The sequence below is a fragment of the Rhinopithecus roxellana genome, chromosome 11, assembly GCF_007565055.1.
Source record: "Rhinopithecus roxellana isolate Shanxi Qingling chromosome 11, ASM756505v1, whole genome shotgun sequence".
Taxonomy (NCBI): domain Eukaryota; kingdom Metazoa; phylum Chordata; class Mammalia; order Primates; family Cercopithecidae; genus Rhinopithecus; species Rhinopithecus roxellana.
The window spans coordinates 20963889-20983258 of NC_044559.1; the positions used below are offsets into that span (position 1 = coordinate 20963889).

The 19370-nt window shown below is 39.1% G+C and overlaps 1 protein-coding gene across 1 annotated transcript in view; it reads right to left on the minus strand.

Moving 5' to 3' along the window:
• Positions 1–1113: 1113 nt before the first annotated feature.
• CFAP58 (cilia and flagella associated protein 58) overlaps positions 1114–19370 on the minus strand; it is a 111252-nt gene continuing 92995 nt past the window's right edge. The window contains exons 16-18 of the mRNA XM_030941164.1: positions 11515–11634; positions 9119–9252; positions 1114–1800 (exon numbers count right to left, since the gene is read on the minus strand). Coding sequence (XP_030797024.1) covers positions 1692–1800; positions 9119–9252; positions 11515–11634 — 363 coding nt within the window. The 3' untranslated portion in view covers positions 1114–1691. The remainder of the gene's footprint in view (positions 1801–9118; positions 9253–11514; positions 11635–19370) is intronic.

Here is a 19370-nt window from a genome sequence, read left to right on the forward strand (position 1 = left end):
CTCTATATCCCTGTATGGTGCCCAAAGAGCTGATGATCACACCTCTTCAAAACATTATCAGCTACACTGGAGGTTGCTTTCCACCTGTAAGCACTCTCTCACTGGGCCCATTTGGGAGAAGCAGAGGATGACACTGCCCAACTCATTTCCCCCTGAGCCCTTAACCACTTTCACCTCCAACAGTCAGCACCTGTGTTCTCTGTCTGCGGGCTGCCACCAAGCTGCCAAAGCCTGCTTTGCCTGCAGGCAGAGAGAACCAGAGGGGTCCCTCCAAAGCAGTCCTTGGCCAATGACAGACAGCATAGGAGATATACCCCAGCACCTCATTCCTCCTGGAGACAACTCTAAGATGTCTCCAGAGCTCTCCTGCAAGATGAAGCCAAAGTCTCCCATCATGGAGCTGGACATAATATTGCATCCTTCTCGGCCTCCTTCCTTTCCCTGTCTTACTTCACCATCCTCTTACTGGTTTTCTTCGGATCACTTCATAATAAATCACTTTCATTGACACCAACATCTTTGGTTTCCTTCTAGAGAACCTCGTCTAAGAGTGGAGACTGGCATGTAGTGAACTGAAGGTGACTCAGGACATCCAGAAGGTCCCTCTGAAGTCCCACCTCCACATATGGTCTAAACAAACATCTCAGGTCATTCACACTCCGGCTCTGCACAAGGGAAATCTTGGTCCCTCAGCACAAACAGAATGTTATGATCCATTAACACTGTGCTTATTCATCCCTGAGCTACTCCTCAAAATTTTTTTAAAATACAGAGGTCAAGTTATTGTGAGAGAGATGGCCAGAGTGTCCTCACACGATGTAACTGAATGAAACCTCTTAATGAGAAAACTTTGAATGGATGCCCCAATAATTGTGGCTTCAACAACAAGAAATCACAGTGGATTCAATGGTTCAAAATGCCTGGGAGCCAAACAGATGTCTGTGCTAAATAATTGTGTTCTCAAGTCTGGGAGGAAGATGGAGGCCTAGAAAGGATAGGAGACTAGCACAAATCTCTCATTTCATGGTCTTGGTTCCTGTGAATCAAATGCTCTTGTTAAACATCTCTCACAGTAGCTTTAAACTTTAATTACATACTCTACCAAAGCAAGGATCAAAATGTCTACAAAGATTCTTTTTTATTTTTTATGATGAAGTATTTATTAGTGTGTCTCTTTGGAATAGATTTTCCTACTCCAGGCCTGAAAAGAAATTCCACATAGAAATCATTCTCAAAACACTTTTTAGATTCTTGAGAGTTTGTCCTTCTTTCTCATCTCATGCAATGACTTGTTAATGAGGAATAATTAAAATAGATTCTTGTTAATAAGGTGAGAGGGGACGCATTGCATTTCAAAAATACTTTTAAATATAAAACCTTCAAGTACACCAATATCTGTAATAAAGAAATTAAGGTCTAGTACATTTCAATCAATAGCGTAGCAACAAAAGATTTGCTTCATGCAATAGGTCAGCCTAACTGAACACAGAGAATTATGATCTTGTTAATATCAACATGGACCAGACAAAACACCATCCCTATTATATGTATGTGACTATAATAGTTCTGCATTTCTTTCCATCCTGGATTCTCAGCACCGATTCTATGATCCAAGGACTTTGAGATTCCCCCAAAATGTCCCAGAGCAGATTTCATGAGCTGTTCAACTGGACCCAGCCAGCAGCTTCAGGTTAGAACTTCATCTTGGTTGACCCGAGAGGAAATCCACCCCCAGTAAAACCAGGGCCATTTGGTTTGACCATTAAGAAGGTGTTATCCATGGGTGCTGTGTCCTTGTTTCTGTAAGAGAGGAGGTGAAAGTTAGCTTCCTTAACATCCTTTTTGTCTAAGTTTGACATCTGATAATCCTAGGGTGTGCTAGCCACTGAAAACTACTTTGATTACAGCTTCTAGTTTTAGACAAGGTAGTTGTTTAAATCTAATTAGGTGTTCACTGATAAAACATAAAATTAGGGCAAGACAATTAAATGTAAAATATGGTCTCCTAATGTTTATTTAAATATGAACAGAAGACCTCATTATAACTCAAACACTGTGTATTTGGTGACTTCTGACTTGGAATCATCTTCCTGTTTTATAAAACATTTGTTTAGCTCCAAAGATCAGTCAGAAGAATCTTTTTCTTGGCTCAATTATAATGACTAATTCATCATTTATCAACTTTTATGTTACAAAGTTCTGGTATAAATTTATAAATATTTACTACACACAAGGTATCTTCATCAAACTTGGACATTTATAAAACACAAATTTTCCTGTAACCCTAGACAAGCAACCATTATTACTAGAAATAGTTTTAAGATACAAGAAAAGCTGGGGAAGATAAATAAAATAGTATTTTTGGCAATGGATGAAGGGAATTCTGCCCTAAAATCAACAGTGTAACTTCTATATAGATGTCCTTTAAATACACACACACACACACACACACACACACTCATATTCAGGCTTACTGCAGAAGTAACCTAGATCTACACAAGTTATCTATCTTGGGGTCTTAAAGAAACTCCTTTGGAATCCCTGTTAAACAATGAAAATTAAGCAAACTGCTAAGACCAAAACCAATTAGATTGGACAATTATGAATGACTCACCCTAGGGGAACAAACTGTCTTTTGGAAAAGAATCTGGTACTGCAGACTATAGATCAGCCTGGGGATGTGAAGTAGGGTAGTCAGGGGCAGGTGCAGGTGCAGTTTGGGATCACAGTGGGAGCAGAGGGGTGTTTAAGAAAAACAAAAGAAGGTAAAAGGTACAAAATGATAAGAGTTGCTATTTTCTAAAGGGCATATGTGGAGAGAACATCCACAGAGATTATTCTAAATTATTCCATTGGGAGAGAACCTGTAGAGGATTGGTAATCAACCCATCTGTCTCTCAGTAGAATTGATTTCATTGTTGTGAAAAACCATTCTCCATAAATAGGACAAAAGCCTTAGCCTTGAGTGGATCCAGCAAAGCAAATTCTTTCCTGTACTTTGGCAACTCGTCTGGCTCTTGACTGGTGTTAGAGGCAGCAGCACTCCCCTTCCCCCTGCCCTCTCTCGCCTTAAATAACCTGAATTTTCTTTTTCTGAAGGAGCTTAAGCTTAATGCTTCTGGCTTGGTCTAAGCTGACTAATGGGAATACTGTCTCCTTTATATTATCTTTTTAATGTATTTATAGACCATTATAATGACTCCCTCAGCCTTCTTCCTTCCAGTCTATACCATCTCAGCACTTTTGTTCTTGCCTCTTCATATTTTTTTCTTCAGCATCTTTTTTGCTATTATCCTGTGAACTAATCTTTGTCTACCAGTTTAGGAATCCCCAAGTAGATGGAACCACCAATGGAGCCCTAACTAGGTCAGAGTGGCTACTAGTAATAAGTGTGTAAGGACAAGAAGAGGACAGGTAAAGGCAAAGATTCTAGAGCTTTCTAGAACTTTCTAGTACTGCCCAGTTGAACTTTCTGTTATACCCAGCCACTACCACATGTGGCTATTAAGCACTTGAAATGTGACTAGTGAGACTGAGGAACTGATTTCACAGTAATTTGTTCAAATTTAAACGGCCACAAGTGGCACACGGCTGGGCAGCACAGTGCTAATGGACGGGCCCATCGAGAAGGGCTGAGCCAATATCTGGACAGCTCATGCTCTCTGTGTCCATCAAGCTTTGGGGAAGGAGAGGGAGCAAGATCAGCAGGCAGTAATGTCAAAGAAGACTAGGCCAAACCCCAGGGTCAAGGCAAGAAAATTAATCAGCTCTAGAAAGATAATAAACAGCCAAGCTAGCTGTTTGTAACAGTGTAAACTAGACCATTGGTCTCCAAATGGAGTGTACGAACTTTAGAAAATGAATGAGATGATCCATTGTGGGTAAAAAGAAGATACTATTCAATTACATCACAATTAAAAGAACTAGAGAAGCAAGAACAAACACATTCAAAAGCTAGCAGAAGGCAAGAAATAACTAAGATCAGAGCAGAACTGAAGGAGATAGAGACACAAAAAACCCTTCAAAAAATCAATGAATCCAGGAGCTGGTTTTTTTTGAAAAGATCAACAAAATTGATAGACTGCTAGCAAGACGAATAAAGAAGAAGAGAGAGAAGAATCAAATAGACGCAATAAAAAATGATAAAGGGGATATCACCACTGACTCCACAGAAATACAAACTACCATCAGAGAATACTATAAACACCTCTACACAAATAAACTAGAAAACCTAGTAGAAATGGATGAATTCCTGGACATATATACCCTCCCAAGACTAAACGAGGAAGAAGTTGAATCCCTGAATAGACCAATAACAGGCTCTGAAATTGAGGCAATAATTAACAGGCTACCAACCAAAAAAGAGTCCAGGACCAGACAGATTCACAGCCAAATTCTACCAGAGGTACAAGGAGGAGCTGGTACCATTCCTTCTGAAACTATTCCAATCAATAGAAAAAGAGAGAATCTTCCTTAATTTATTTTATGAGGCCAGCATCATCCTGATACCAAAGCCTGGCAGAGACACAGCAAAAAAAGAGAATTTTAGACCAATATCCCTGATCAACATCGATGCAAAAATCCTCAATAAAATACTGGCAAACCAAATCCAGAAGCACATCAAAATGCTTATCCACCATGATCAAGTGGGCTTCATCCCTGGGATGCAAGGCTGGTTCAACATACACAAATCAATAAACGTAATCCAGCATAAAAACAGAACCAAAGACAAAAACCACAGGATCATCTCAATAGATGCAGAAAAGGCCTTTGACAAAATTCAACAACTCTTCGTCCTAAAAACTCTCAATAAATTTGGTATTCATTGAATGTATCTCAAAATAATAAGAGCTATTTATGACAAACCCACAGTCAATATCATCCTGAAAGGGCAAAAACTGGAAGCATTCCCTTTGAAAACTGGCACAAGACAGGGATGCCCTCTCTCACCATTCCTATTCAACATAGTGTTGGAAGTTCTGGCCAGGGCAATCAGGCAGGAGAAAGAAATAAAGGGTATTCAACTAGGAAAAGAGGAAGTCAAATTGTCCCTGTTTGCAGGTGACATGATTGTATATTTAGAAAACCCCATCCTCTCAGTCCAAAATCTCCTTAAGCTGATAAGAAACTTCAGCAAAGTCTCAGGATACAAAATCAATGTGCAAAAATCACAAGCATTCTTATACACCAATAACAGACAAACAGAGACCCAAACCGTGAGTGAACTCCCATTCACAATTGCTTCAAATAGAATAAAATACCTAGGAATCCAACTTACAACGGATATGAAGGACCTCTTCAAGAAGAATTACAAACCACTGCTCAGTGAAATAAAAGAGGACACAAATGAATGGAAGAACATTCCATGCTCATGGATAGGAAGAATCAATATCATGAAAATGGCCATACTGCCCAAGGTAATTTACAGATTCAATGCCATCCCCATTAAGCTACCAATGACTTTCTTCACAGAATTGGAAAAAACTACTTTAAAGTTCATATGGAACCAAAAAAGAGTCCGCATTGCCAAGACAATCCTAAGCCAAAAGAACAAAGCTGGAGGCATCATGCTACCTGACTTCAAACTATACTACAAGGCTACAGTAACCAAAACAGCATGGTACTGGTACCAAAACAGAGATATAGACCAGTGGAACAGAACAGAGTCCTCAGAAATAATACCACACATCTACAGCCATCTGATCTTTGACAAATCTGACAAAAACAAGAAATGGGGAAAGGATTCCCTATTTAATAAATGGTGCTGGGAAAACTGGCTAGCCATATGTAGAAAGCTGAAACTGGATCCCTTCCTTACACCTTATACAATAATTAATTCAAGATGGATTAGAAACTTAAATGTTAGACCTAAAACCATAAAAACCCTAGAAGAAAACCTAGGCAATACCATTCAGGACATAGGCATGGGCAAGGACTTCATGTCTAAAACACCAAAAGCAATGGCAACAAAAGCCAAAATTGACAAATGGGATCTAATTCAACTAAAGAGCTTCTGCACAGCAAAAGAAACTACCATCAGAGTGAATAGGCAATCTACAGAATTGGGAGAAAATGTTTGCAATCTACTCATCTGACAAAGGGCTAATATCCAGAACCTACAAAGAACTCAAACAAATTTACAAGAAAAAAACAAACAACCCCATCAAAAAGTGGGCAAAGGATATGAACAGACACTTCTCAAAAGAAGACATTTATGCAGCCAACAGACACATGATAAAATGCTCATCATCACTAGCCATCAGAGAAATGCAAATAAAAACCACAATGAGATACCATCTCACACCAGTTAGAATGGCAATCATTAAAAAGTCAGGAAACAACAGGTGCTGCAGAGGATGTGGAGAAATAGGAACACTTTTACATAGTTGGTGGGATTGTAAACTAGTTCAACCACTGTGGAAGACAGTGTGGTGATTCCTCAAGGATCTAGAACTAGAAATACCATTTGACGCAGCTATCCCATTACTGGGTATATACCCAAAGGATTATAAATCATGCTGCTATAAAGACACATGCACACGTATGTTCATTGAGGCACTATTCACAATAGCAAAGACTTGGAACTAACCAAATGTCCATCAATGACAGACTGGATTAAGAAAACGTGGCACATATACACCATGGAATACTACGCAGCCATAAAAAAGGATGAGTTCATGTCCTTTGTAGGAACATGGATGCAACTGCAAACTGGATAGTTTGCATTCTCAGCAAACTATCATAAGAACAGAAAACCAAACACTGCAGGTTCTCACTCATAGGTAGGAATTGAACAATGAGAATCTGGACACAGGAAGGGGAACATCACACACTGGGGCCTGTCGTGGGGTGGGGGGAGGGGAAGGGATAGCATTAGGAGATATACCTAAAGTAAATGACGAGTTAATGGGTGCAGCACACCAACATGGCACATGTATACATATGTAACAAACCTGCACGTTGTGCACATGCACCCTAGAACTTAAAGTATAATCAAAAAAGAAAGAAGATATTATTATATTAATTATATTAATTGATTATTTTCTTTTATTTCTATTCTGTTAATTTATATTTCTTTTTATTATGTTATTTATTAATAAATAAATCTATTAATACTTTTATATTTAAAAATTTTAAATTATGCTTTACTAAGAGTTACAAACTGACAGTGGTATCTGCATATAATTTATAAATTAAAATACATTGCAGGTAAATCTAAAACTATTCTGAAATTTAAAAATTATTTTAAAGATATATGCATATACAGGAGGGGAGCTGCAAGTTCAAAAATGTTTTACTGGGAGGGCACAGTGGCTCATGCCTGTAATCCCAGTACTTTGGGAGGCCAAGGCCAGCAGATCACTTGGGATCAGGAGTCCAAGACCAGCCTGGCCAACATGACAAAACCCTGTCTCTACTAAAAACAGAAAAAAAAAAAATTAGCCGGGCATGTTAGCACACACTTGTCATCCCAGCTACTTGGAAGGCTGAGACATGAGAATGACTTGAACTCCGGAGTCAGAGTGAGCCAAGATGGTGCCACTGCACTCCAGCCTGGGTGACACAGTAAGACTCTGTTTCAAAAAAAGTTTTACTGATAAGGGTGTACAATCAAAGAGCTTGAAGACCACTGAGTTAGACACCTGCCTCATATGGAAATTAACTGTGTTGACATTTTATGAGCACAATCTTGATATCCTAAAAGAAAAATACAGTGTTTCCACTCCAGCATTCATTTAATTTACATTGTTAATATTAGTGGTTCTGAAGATTCACTGTGCATGAAAATCACCTGAGGAGCTTATTAAATTGCAGGTTTCCAGAGTCTGCTGAATCCAAGTATCTGGAAATATGGCCTGGGAACCTGCATGTTTAATACATCTCACTAGGGATTCTGAATCAGACAGATAGTTGGTAGACCTACACATTAAGAAGGACTTATTTAAATTATAGCAGTATTTTCCTCTACTATGGAACTGGCACCTAAATGTGGAACAGGGGAGTATTCTGATTTACAAGAAGGGCAGACTTTTACTGGCAAATGAATTTGCATCCAGTTACTTTATATAACTTTGCTACTAACGAATCTTAGGCAAATGCACTCAAGCCATATTTCACCATGTCCCTGAAATGTCCATGTGGATAAATACCAAGCATGACTTTCAGCCCATAACGTGAGTCACTGCCAAATTAACTGGATGATTTTGGCAATGTCATGCAGCCAAACCAAGTTTCAAAACTAGTTCATTTCAAACCCAATTCATTTGGGCCCCTATTCTCACCCTGGGATCAGGCAAATAATACTAACAATGTGAAGAGAACTTTTGTTTTTCAACATGGGAGCATCCTGAAACCCAAAATGTTCACCTCACCTCTACATTATCATCTCCTAGAGGAAGAGGTCACATCAACCCCCCAACAGCAGATGCTGAAGTCAGTCACTAGACACAGAAGATGGTTCAGAGATAATAACTATCTAAAACCCTAGGCAGGCATGGCTCACCCTGTAATCTCAACATTTTGGGAGGCTGAGGCAGGAGGACTGTTTGAGGCCAGGAGGTCAAGACCAGCCTGGGCAACATAGCAAGACCCTGTCACTACAATAAATAAATAAATAAATAAATAAATAAATAAATAAATAAATAAATAAATAAAAACATAGGTGAACTGCTAGCAGTTATAGTGGTACAGGGGCATCATTAGAAAGAACAGCTTTATGAAGCCCCGGTCCCTTAGCAAAAGCACATGTGGTTTTAAATGTGAATATGCTGTTCAAGGCTGATTTTGAACCTCATTTGCAAACATAGTTATTACATTATTATCTCCAAACCAGACTAGTGTGGGGGGAAAAGTCATATTACATTTCCTCTGCTCCATGGTAGATCCACCAATGAGCAGATATTAATGGATCCCTGTTAGAATCCCAAGGAGGGGACTCAGTATCAGATGAGTCACTGATCTTGCTCTGATACAAACTTAGTTAGTGACTGGTAGAACGTCATTTGTTTGCCCTGCGACTTAGTTTACCCCAGTGAAACTTGCAAGTCTGTGACTGTTCACCAAATATTTTCTTATGTGCAGATAATAGGCACAAATAGGACGTTTGACTAATTCTTACTTTTGAAGTTGTTCTTTACGTTTCTGAGCGAGGTATTTCTTCTTTAAATTCTGGAGCTCATTGGTAAGTTTCTCTACCTCATATTTATATTCTTTGCTCTGTACTTCATACATATTCAGTTCTGAAGACAAAACCTAACATGGCAAATAAAGCAGTGTTAACAAAAGACACAATATCCTTTTCTGAGAAATCTTTTAATCTGCTACCATTTACTGCAGTGGAGCTGGAGGTGCAAAACAATGCCCAAGCATCACACTTAATCTGCATGCTTCCACCTGCTCAGGGTCCACGTCTGAGCAGAAACCTGGCTGAGGGCTGAAGATGCATCATCTGGTTGCAACTTTAAATAAAATATCATTTCCCCACTTAAAAGAAGAACTATTAGACAACATTCGAACAGGCTCACAGATGAATAGTCTAATGTGCTTCAAGGAATATCATGAATAGAGACAGAAAAATTCCCAGACACACAGTCTAAAATTGCTTTTAAAGCCTTAAAAAAAAGAGAGAGAGAGAGAGTATTCAAGAAAAACATCACTAGAACGTGTGATTCATCTGAGGATTATGAAAAAAATTATTCTGAAATCATCCTGCCATCACTGCTAACTAAGCATTCAATGTATGTGTTTTCAGGGTTGTGATGCTGCTCAATGCCTATCCCCTCTTTACTGTGTTCTTTGGGACCCTTCAAAGCCTGACTACCTGCTTCCTTCCGTTGCTGTGTTCAGTAGCTGCTGCTGGTCTTGGGCTGGACAAGAAGAGTGGGGATTCACTCATCTGCATAGCACATAGCGCATGCCAAAGCTGGGGTGTGCTCCCCACCAAAACCAAAAAGAGAAAAGGAAGGCTATAGTTCTAACAGGGATGCAATAGGCTGGATTTATTTTTCCTCTTGTTTGCTATTTTAAAGCTTTGCATAAAAGGGAGATCTTAGCCTTCTTAGTGTTCATCTGTATCTGAACTCTTTCTTCTTCACTGCTGTGAAAATGATTCTGACTATGTTATCATGGACTAAAGAATGTAATTTTCATGCTGAGAAAAAAAAAAAAAAAAAGCCTGTCTCAATAGTTAAACTCGTAGAAACAAAAACCCTGCTTCTAAACAATGAATGTGGAATTTCCTAAAAGAGTAGGTAAGTATCAAGGACAAACTGGCAGACATGCTCAGTACCACCCACCTCTAAACCTCTTCATGAGGGGTCACATTTCATTTGAGCGAAAAATCTGGATTTCCTGAGATAAAGGGTTAAATTCACAAAAGGCTCCTGTGAGCTTTTGAAGGCAACCCGCAGCTCTGTGTGAATAAGATAGCTCTGTGCTTTTCTAATCTGTATCTACCTCTGAGAAAACAGGAAAATAATGTGTTTTCTTTAAAGTATTCAATTTTTTAAAGGAACAAAATAATCAAAAGATTATGTCTTATGCAAAACTCAAATTACGTCTCAGGATATTCATGTGAAATGAACATTCAGAGTGACAAATTGAAAATTAATGCTCTAATTAGACTTGCTTCATTTGCCGTTTTAAAATAAAAGGATGCAGTTTTACAATGTCCTGTTTTTGAAGGGGTTAGGGCTATACTAGTAGGATGGCATATATTTTACCCCAGGCAGAAAGTCAACGATTATTACCCTCATTGGGCAGGAAGTGCCAGAATTCAACTGGCACATGCTTCATCCTGTGGCTGTGTGTGTAAAACTTCCCCGACATGACAAGAATATCTAAGTACTCGCTTAGGAGGTGAAGCTCAAAATATAGTGTGAACATGCACAATTTTTGAGAAAACTTTACAAAGGCACATATAAAAGTAAAACACTCCATATCTCTGCAACTGAGGGTCTTATGTGACTTAGAAGGGAATCACACTATCAGAAAATCTTGCCGGATTTTATTTCCCTTTCATGGCTACATATTTAAGAGCTGGTCAGGAAGCAAGGCTCTCAGGGCCGGGCAGTAGCTGGACTTCTTCTGTGTATGTTTATTTCAGATGGGATAGAATACCAGAGATCCACTGTGGCATGGCAGTCTGCTTCAGTTGGGCAATGGTGTTAAAATATTTCCTTTGCTCATCCCTGCCCTTCAAGTAATCTAACAAATCATCTTGAGATCATCCATATAAACCCTGTCCTCCACATTTCTATTTCGTGGTCATCATCTTTTCGTCTCTTGCTCACCTGCCTCTTTCTGGAAATGGAGAACGGTGCTAATAGTCCAGGAAGAGAGGGGTAGCTCTGAGGTCAGCTGGCTCATCCTAGACTAGAGCTCTAAGAAAGCTGACCTCAGAGGATTGTGGCATTGAGACACTGGTTCATTGTGTGGAGGCAGTGGACTTGTCCAGGCGTGCTCCCCGGAGTGTGGCTGCCCTGGGACCAGGAAGGAACAGGGGCTACCACTTACTTTGAGCTGCTGCTTCTTGTCATGCAGCGTGCGTTGGTAGAGTTTCAGCTGTTCCGCAGCCTCAGGTCCAGGCTGGCGGGCCAAGACGTGCTTTAGTTCCATGTAGAGTTTCTCCTTTTCCTAGTAGAGAGCAGAACCAGCAGCAGAGATAAACGGCCCCGTCAAAACAGGGAAAATGCCTTTCACTGCACAGCCAGCACAATGTGGGAGTGGCCCAAGCTATTTCACAGCTCCACAGTGATCACATTCACTCACAGATTCATTCAGTCATGCATTGAAACAATCCTTATGAAGGGCCAGGAATGTGCCCAACCTTTGGATACAAGTAATAAGACAATGAGTAAGAGAAAGTTCCTCTCTACCTGAACATAAGATCACAAGGACTGGGAGACAAGGGCAAGGATAGAAGATCTTGCCAGGAAAAGGAGGGAGTGACTGACTCTGGTTGGAAGAGTTGGTTGGAGGAAGGAAGTAAAAAAGAGAATTTTTCAAGAAATATAATAGCCTGGTGCAGTGACTCATGCCTGTGATTCCAGCACTTTGGGAGGCCGAGGTAGGAGGGTCACTTGAGGCCAGGAGTTCAAGACCAACATGGGCAACATAGTGAGACCACAGCTCTATTAAATAAAAAAAAAAAAAAAAAAAAAAAAAAAAAAAAAAAAAAAAAACAAAGAAAGAAAGAAAGAAAAGAAAAATACAAAAATTAGCCGGACATTCTGGTGCATGCCTATAGTCCCAGCTACTTAAGAGGCTGAGGTGAGAAGATCATTTGAGCCCAGGAGATCGAGGGAGCAATGAGCTACGCACCACTGCACTCCAGGCCCCATCTATTAAAAAAAAGAAAATAAATATGATGGCATGAGAAGAAAAGAAATCTGAAAATAGTTTGAGCGAAGAGGTAAATATCCAGGGAAACTCCGGTATGCATATTGGTAGACCTAAAAGAAAGGATTTTCTAGAAACCCTAAGCAAATGATAATTCTGTAACTTTATTTAAACAATAAACAATGTGAAATCCCCATTTGAATCCTAGAGTTTAATTGCTTGTAAAGTGTTTTCAGATCCTTGAACTAAAGAAATTACATACAAGCAAAGATTTATTTCTAAAGCATCTCAATTCTAGATTTCCATATCACTAAACTGCAATAATTTGAATAAACATTGATAAAGTCTAGTGTGTCTACTCATTAGTCTCTGTACACATTTATTTCCTTAAGATAATTGTGGTAAGCACAAGCCCTCTCATTAAATGAAACATTCAGTCAAATGGATATTAATTTTTACCTATAGCTAAGTATTCTTAGCATTGTTATCAAATAATCTGTTTTTAGCAGAGAATATAAAAGTCATAAAAAATTAGGTGAAAGAAAAATCATTAACCAGTCATTATTAGCATTTGTTTTGGTTTTTCCTTTTCCCTGGCCAAATTATTGAAACTTCATTACAAAAACATAGCTCTACTTATAGAAGAGTGTATACAACTTAAAAAGTATTTGGATGGAATCAGCTTCGGGAAAAACACATATGAAAATGATACTCACCATTTAAGAAATAATTCCACAAATGACAAGGAAATCCAAAAGCCCGTGCAAAAGAAGAGAACTTGAACAAATCGAATTACAAAGTGATGATTTTTCCCTTGCTGTACAACACCTCCTGTCACACCTTACAATATAATCTTCACAGTAAATGGATGTAGCAGGCAATGAGAAAGATATCAGGAGGTGAGTTTATTTTCTATAGACACTTAACACCTGCTCTGTTGGGAAAATAACACTTCTGACAAGGCTTCAAGATTCAATTTGGAGAGGGTAATAAATACGTGGAGAAGCCCATGAAACAGTTTTGTCCATTCTTTCAGCTCACCTTTCTCTATACCAGAGTACGGATAGACTTGCAAAGGAAAGAACCTCACAATGACAGAGAGAAAGCAGTCTGGTTTGGGACACAATAATGTCTTAAACTGAAAAGATCATCTTACTCCAAGCAGCTTGAAATGTTTCACAGGTGTAATTCGCTTCAATTACTCTTGGTAGGTTGAGAGGAGAAAAACACAGAAAAGAAAGTTTGAAAGAAACAAAATATTGTCACCTCACCACATAGGTGAGGATCTCAGCATCAGCAGGAATTAATGGTGCCTCTAAAGTCCGTTGGCAAGTCAAAAACCTAGTGATGGTATACCCCAAGAATCACCTTTCCTGCGCAAAACTTCCCCTGGGGCTCAAGGACATGGTATCACCCTGAAAATATTTGGGCAAAATTGAGATACAAAATTCCAATTACATGATATCATGGATAGAAGAATCAAGCCAGAAGGTAGAATCAGGTTCAAAGCCACATTAGAAAGTAATGATGGTAAGAGCATGACTCACCACCTCCATCTCCCCGTCTACACCATCTAAATAAGCCCTGCCATGTCCTCTAATAGAAAGCACAGTCTTCTGTCTGACACAGAGTGAATGATATTGTCATTTATCCGGTCTTCTTCATCACTTCCAATATCTTTTTTCTTTACTTTTTGTTTTTTTTTTTGAGACAGGGTCTCACTCTGTCACCCAGGCTGGAGTACAGTGGTGCAATCATAGCTCACTGCAGCCTCGACCTCCTGGACTCAAGCAATCCTCTCACCTCAGCCTCCCTAGTAACTGGGACTATAGGCATGCACCACCATGCTTGGCTAATTTTTGCACTTTCTGTAGAGGCGGGGTCTTGTTATGTTGCCCAGGCTCATCTCCAACTCCTGGGCTCATTTTATCCACTCACCTCAGCCTCCCAAAGTGCTGTGATTACAGGTATGAGCCACCACACCCAGCCTAGTATTTCTTTCTAGGCTGTAACCTTAATTGAAATGGATTTATTCTAAAGAACAGCTGAGCAACTGAACTGTGAGGGCCCACAAGTATGGAGAAAAGTGAAGAAACTGAATTACCACTAGAACTGTCTGGGTAGTCAAGTCAAAAAGTTCTGAGAATTAAATAACCCAGGGCAAGTGAGCCCTTTGTGTTCATGGTGGATAGAAGAAATAACAAATGAAACTTCAGAGACTAAGATAGTGGAATACATGAAGAGCAGAGGCAAAGGGAATGGGGGCAGTGGTTGGAATGCGTATTGCCCAGCTTCACCACGCGTGAATTTTGGTCAATACTTACAGTGGAAAACCTGTCTGATAAAGCAAAGTCTGGTCAGCATTAACATTCTAGCCTTGTGTATCACACAGATTCCTATTTTGGGAGAACATGCTAGTAATTTGGATAAATATGAAATGCTTGATGGATTGAAGGTCTTAAGTACAATTGTCTTCCAATTTATTTCTCTCATAACCCTCTACAAGGGCCAACCAAGCTCTTTAAACATTGTGCAATGGTGTGTATAACAACCCCATTTAGAGACAAAGCGTGCAATTCTATTATAAAGAGAATCTATCTTATGCAACAGAGGCTCATTAGCTGTCCAATGTATATTTTCTCCATAAGCCAGCAGTGGCAGAACCAGCTGCCTTATAATACATATCCTGTCCTTCTTCATTAAGCCACATCCATTTCTCCTTAAATCTAGTAGATTAATTTGTCACTTGGTTAGAAGCACCATATGTCAATGAAATATCATAAGAAAATCATAAAGAGTATATTATTTCCCCACCAATAAGAGATTGCATCTTCAGGTTGGCATTTCTTTTATTCAGAGTTTGCTGGTGACGCACAGCAATAGTACTTTGTAGCATGCCTCACTATTTATTTTATAAACAGCTATACTGGAATCAAGTTCAACTACTAATACCAAAAGAGTAGCTCTCTCTTTGGCTAAGCATGTCTTGAGAGCACTAACCATACTATGTCTATCCTTGAAATGATAGTCTCTTCCTAGATACCCTGTTCTATCTATTGGACAGGCCATCAGATCTGATTATGAATTCTTTTGCTGTGAAGAATCTGCCAAGTTATGCTGGGTAACTGTACTTCTCATTGTCAATATCAGCTGAGTATAGTAGTAAGAAATTAATTATGGTATTAGCTTCCAATAATGCTGTTATTACATGGTGGCAGTCTGTAACTTCACAATGGAAATTCCAGACATATTCTGAACAGCCTATGCAAATAAGAGTCAGTGCTCTTCCAGGTACAATTCAGAAGGAGAAATTGAATTGCTCACAGAACTCCTTTTCCCACCAAGCTAAGGTTTTATAGTCACTGTCTGTTTATATCTTCAGCTGAAAACAGAACGTAGTTCAAACTCATTGTGCACCTCAGCACCCCTTCTTCCTCAGTTCACCTACTTGAAGCAATAATTGACAAGAGGAACTAATTTATTCCATTTTCATCTGAATCTGTATTTGGCAAATGCCAGTGCATTGATTCTGCTCACCCTGGAGTCATCAATTTGCTTGGGTGAGAGTTGGGAATAATCACCTCAGTCTGTGAACAAGCTGACTCAAGCGAAACAGGCCGCTTTCCTCCAGACCAAAGACACATGCTTATCTACACCTACCAGGGCAAAAGCTACCCACTCAGATGCTTGAGTGCCAAGAACTCCAAGGAAAGAGATACCATCTTGCCTTCACTCCAGCCTTACCCAGTGGGTTCAAGATAATGTTGATTTTTTTTTTTTATTCAATAACCACTACTTCTGAGAGAAGTTACTTCGCAGAATATACAGAAAATCTCTTTTTCAAAATGTCAACAGACATCATGTTACTACCAACAGTATTTTATCTTTATAAACCCATTATTTCTCTCCAACTGAATTTTGAGCCTTTAAGGCTAGAACCATGGTGGATCTCTCTCTATATAACTCACACCTACTGTTGTGCTCTCCTCGTTCTATTGAGGAAGCTCAATAATTTCATTGATTGCAATTACATGGTCAGCAAACTATGCCCATAGTATTTTACCAATATACATCAATACAGGTACAGATATATTTGTGTTGAGAACTTTTACTTGAATTAAACCATTCGATAACATCTTCCAGTTAGCAGAGCTTGCATAATTCACTTTACTGAGCTGGTGCTATGAGTTCCATCACATTGAGCAATATTTATTTATTATGTATGTTGTGTATAACTCAGAAAATCACTCGAGGTACAACCTTGCCTTGATCTCTTAAATGTTTATAGAGGTTTTCTGATAGTTCAAGTAGTTTCAAACATTTTTTAAAATTCATAAGACTTGCAAATGTATTCAAATTGGCTCTGAAAAGACTACTTGTATGTGCATGTACATACTGATACACATAAATATAAAAATATAAAAATGTAAGCATAACTTTTTTTTTTGAAATGAAGTCTCACTCTGTTGCCTAGCCTGGAGTACAATGGCACGATCTTGGCTCACTGCAACCTCCGCCTCGCGGGTTCAAGAGATTATCTTGCCTCAGCCTCCTGAGTAGCTGGGATTACAGGCACACGCCACCATGCCCGGCTAATTTTTGTATTTTCAGTAGAGATGGGGTTTCACCATGTTGGTCAGGCTGGTTTCGAACTCCTGACCTTGTGATCTGCCCTCCTCAGCCTCCCAAAGTGCTGGGATTACAGGCATGAGCCACTGCGTTCAGCCGTAAGCATAACTCTTAAACTACATTCCTCAACTAAAAAATGTGTTGACTTTTTAAACAGCCTCCTTAAACACAGAAATCCTAATTGCACACATAACTCTTTTCCAGAATTGAAAAAAAATGCAATACATTTTTGCCTCTTTGCTTGGTTTCAGTCCTTTTTCCATCCCCCCACTACCATCCATAATTCTTAACAGAAGACAAAAGCTACATTTAAAATTCTAAGCAAAATTACTTCCCTCTGTATATAAAAGCAATGCTAGAACACTGTCTGATTTATCTGGAAATGCCTGTTTTCATTAGCAGAAAAATAAATTAGAAACTCTGTAAACATATTACATTTCTATCTAGCTTTAGAAAAGAAAAAATAATGCCTAATACCTTGGGGCTTTCTTGTTTATTGGCTTTATAACGAAGATGTCAGCTAAACTGAACTCTGGGCCCATCTTGTTTATGATGTCATGAAGTAGTAAAGCCCACTGGAGAGGATAGGAAATGCTGGCATTTGGTGATGAAACAGAATTACACAGCCAAGTTCCTTGTGAGCAGGGAACTAGTTGGTTACACAGTGGTTCTTGGCTTTAGATGTAGATGAGTAAGTGTTTTATGAGGCATATGAGAAATTTGCATGCGCTAACCTTCACCATTTTTGTAACAATAGGAAAAATGCTTCTGGTGCTTTCTGATGTAAGCAACACAAGCTTTCTTGAGAGCTCTTTTTGCAAGGGACTTTATTTCCAAAATGCAAATACATGTATGTAAAATCTGGTACAAAGTATGTAATGCTCTAGGCTAGCCTGAACATTGTTACCAAAGCTGTTTGCTTGCTTTAACTTTGCACCTTACCGAGCAATTTAATGCATGCGAAGAATCTGCACGTAGTGAAAATTATGACAGTGTTTTTTCTTAAAGCCAGTAATGAAACACGTCTAGAGAAATTCAAGTCAACTAAGTATTTATTTAGCAACAACTCTATGTGCATGACTGTTCTAGGTTCACACAGAGATCAGTAAGGTTGGCCGGGTGTGGTGGCTCACGCCTGTAATCCCAGCACTTTGGAAGGCTGAGGTAGGCAGATCACTTGAGATCAGGAGTTTGAGACCAGCCTGGCCAACATGGCAAAATCTCATCTCTACAAAAAATACAAAAATTAGCTGGGCACGGTGGCAGGCACCTGTAATCCCAGCTACTTGGGAGGCTGAGGCAGGAGAATCACTTGAACCCGGGAGGTGGAGGTTACAGTGAGCCAAGATTTCTCCACTGCACTCCAGCCTGAGTGACAGAATGAGACTCTGTCCACTCCCCACCAAAAAATAATCAGTAAGGTCTAGAGTTTAGTATCCAGTTATGGAAAAACAAATAACTAAGTCATTATAAAACAAAACAGAGTCATGCCATGTTCCCAAAGAGGTGCGAGGAGTACTATGCATGTGTAGGTAAGTTCAAAAGTGGAAATGATATCAGTTTGGTGGGCCACGGAAAGGGAAATATTTCAGATGCATCTTGGTGGGAAAAGAAGTAGCAGTAATATTTGTGGATCTGAAAAGGTCTTCACTATCAAAGGACAAATTTAATAGATAAAGCCACTTGAAGTTAATCCATTTTAAATAGTATTCATTGTCTCCATGATGATTAAATTTCTAAAACTTATCTGAATACCACGGAGAAATTTGTTTGGGGGAATTTGATAGTTATTGATGTACATCTGTTAAGCAGATGACAGACATAAGTCCTCATTCCCTAGAAACGTTTTCTGATTACATTTTGCCTCCTTTCCTTTGGTTTTGCTGGTTGTAAATATTTGGACTGGAGAGGGCTCCATCCTTGAAGCTGGATCATTGGATTCAAATCATTACCTGGCTAGAATAGGGAGGATGAACTACAAGGATTCAAGGATGGGTATCAGATTACCGGGAACAAAGGAAAGGATTCCTGCCCCAACCAAATCACATTCATGGGGATATTTTTTAAAATTCAACTTAACTGGCTATTCCAAAGGATTTTTTTTCCTATTCTTGGTGAATAGAGCCCTTCAGATGCAAAATAGAATTGTGTTTTCTATGTTTTGGTAAAAGGAGCTAAACAAGGACCTATAGATACATGCTAGAGTGGTCTCCTCTGGAGAAGTTAGCATGAGTAGATGGTAAATGTCTAAAGGGGAAGAAGAGGAGTTGTTTGAAATAGTAAATCAGTAAGTCACTTCCAAATTTAAAGAAAATTGGAGTTGAAGAGTAAGTAGGTTTCCAATTGGCTTTTGCTATTTTTCTTTGAAAATATGTTGTTGTTGTTGTTTTTGTTGTTGAGAC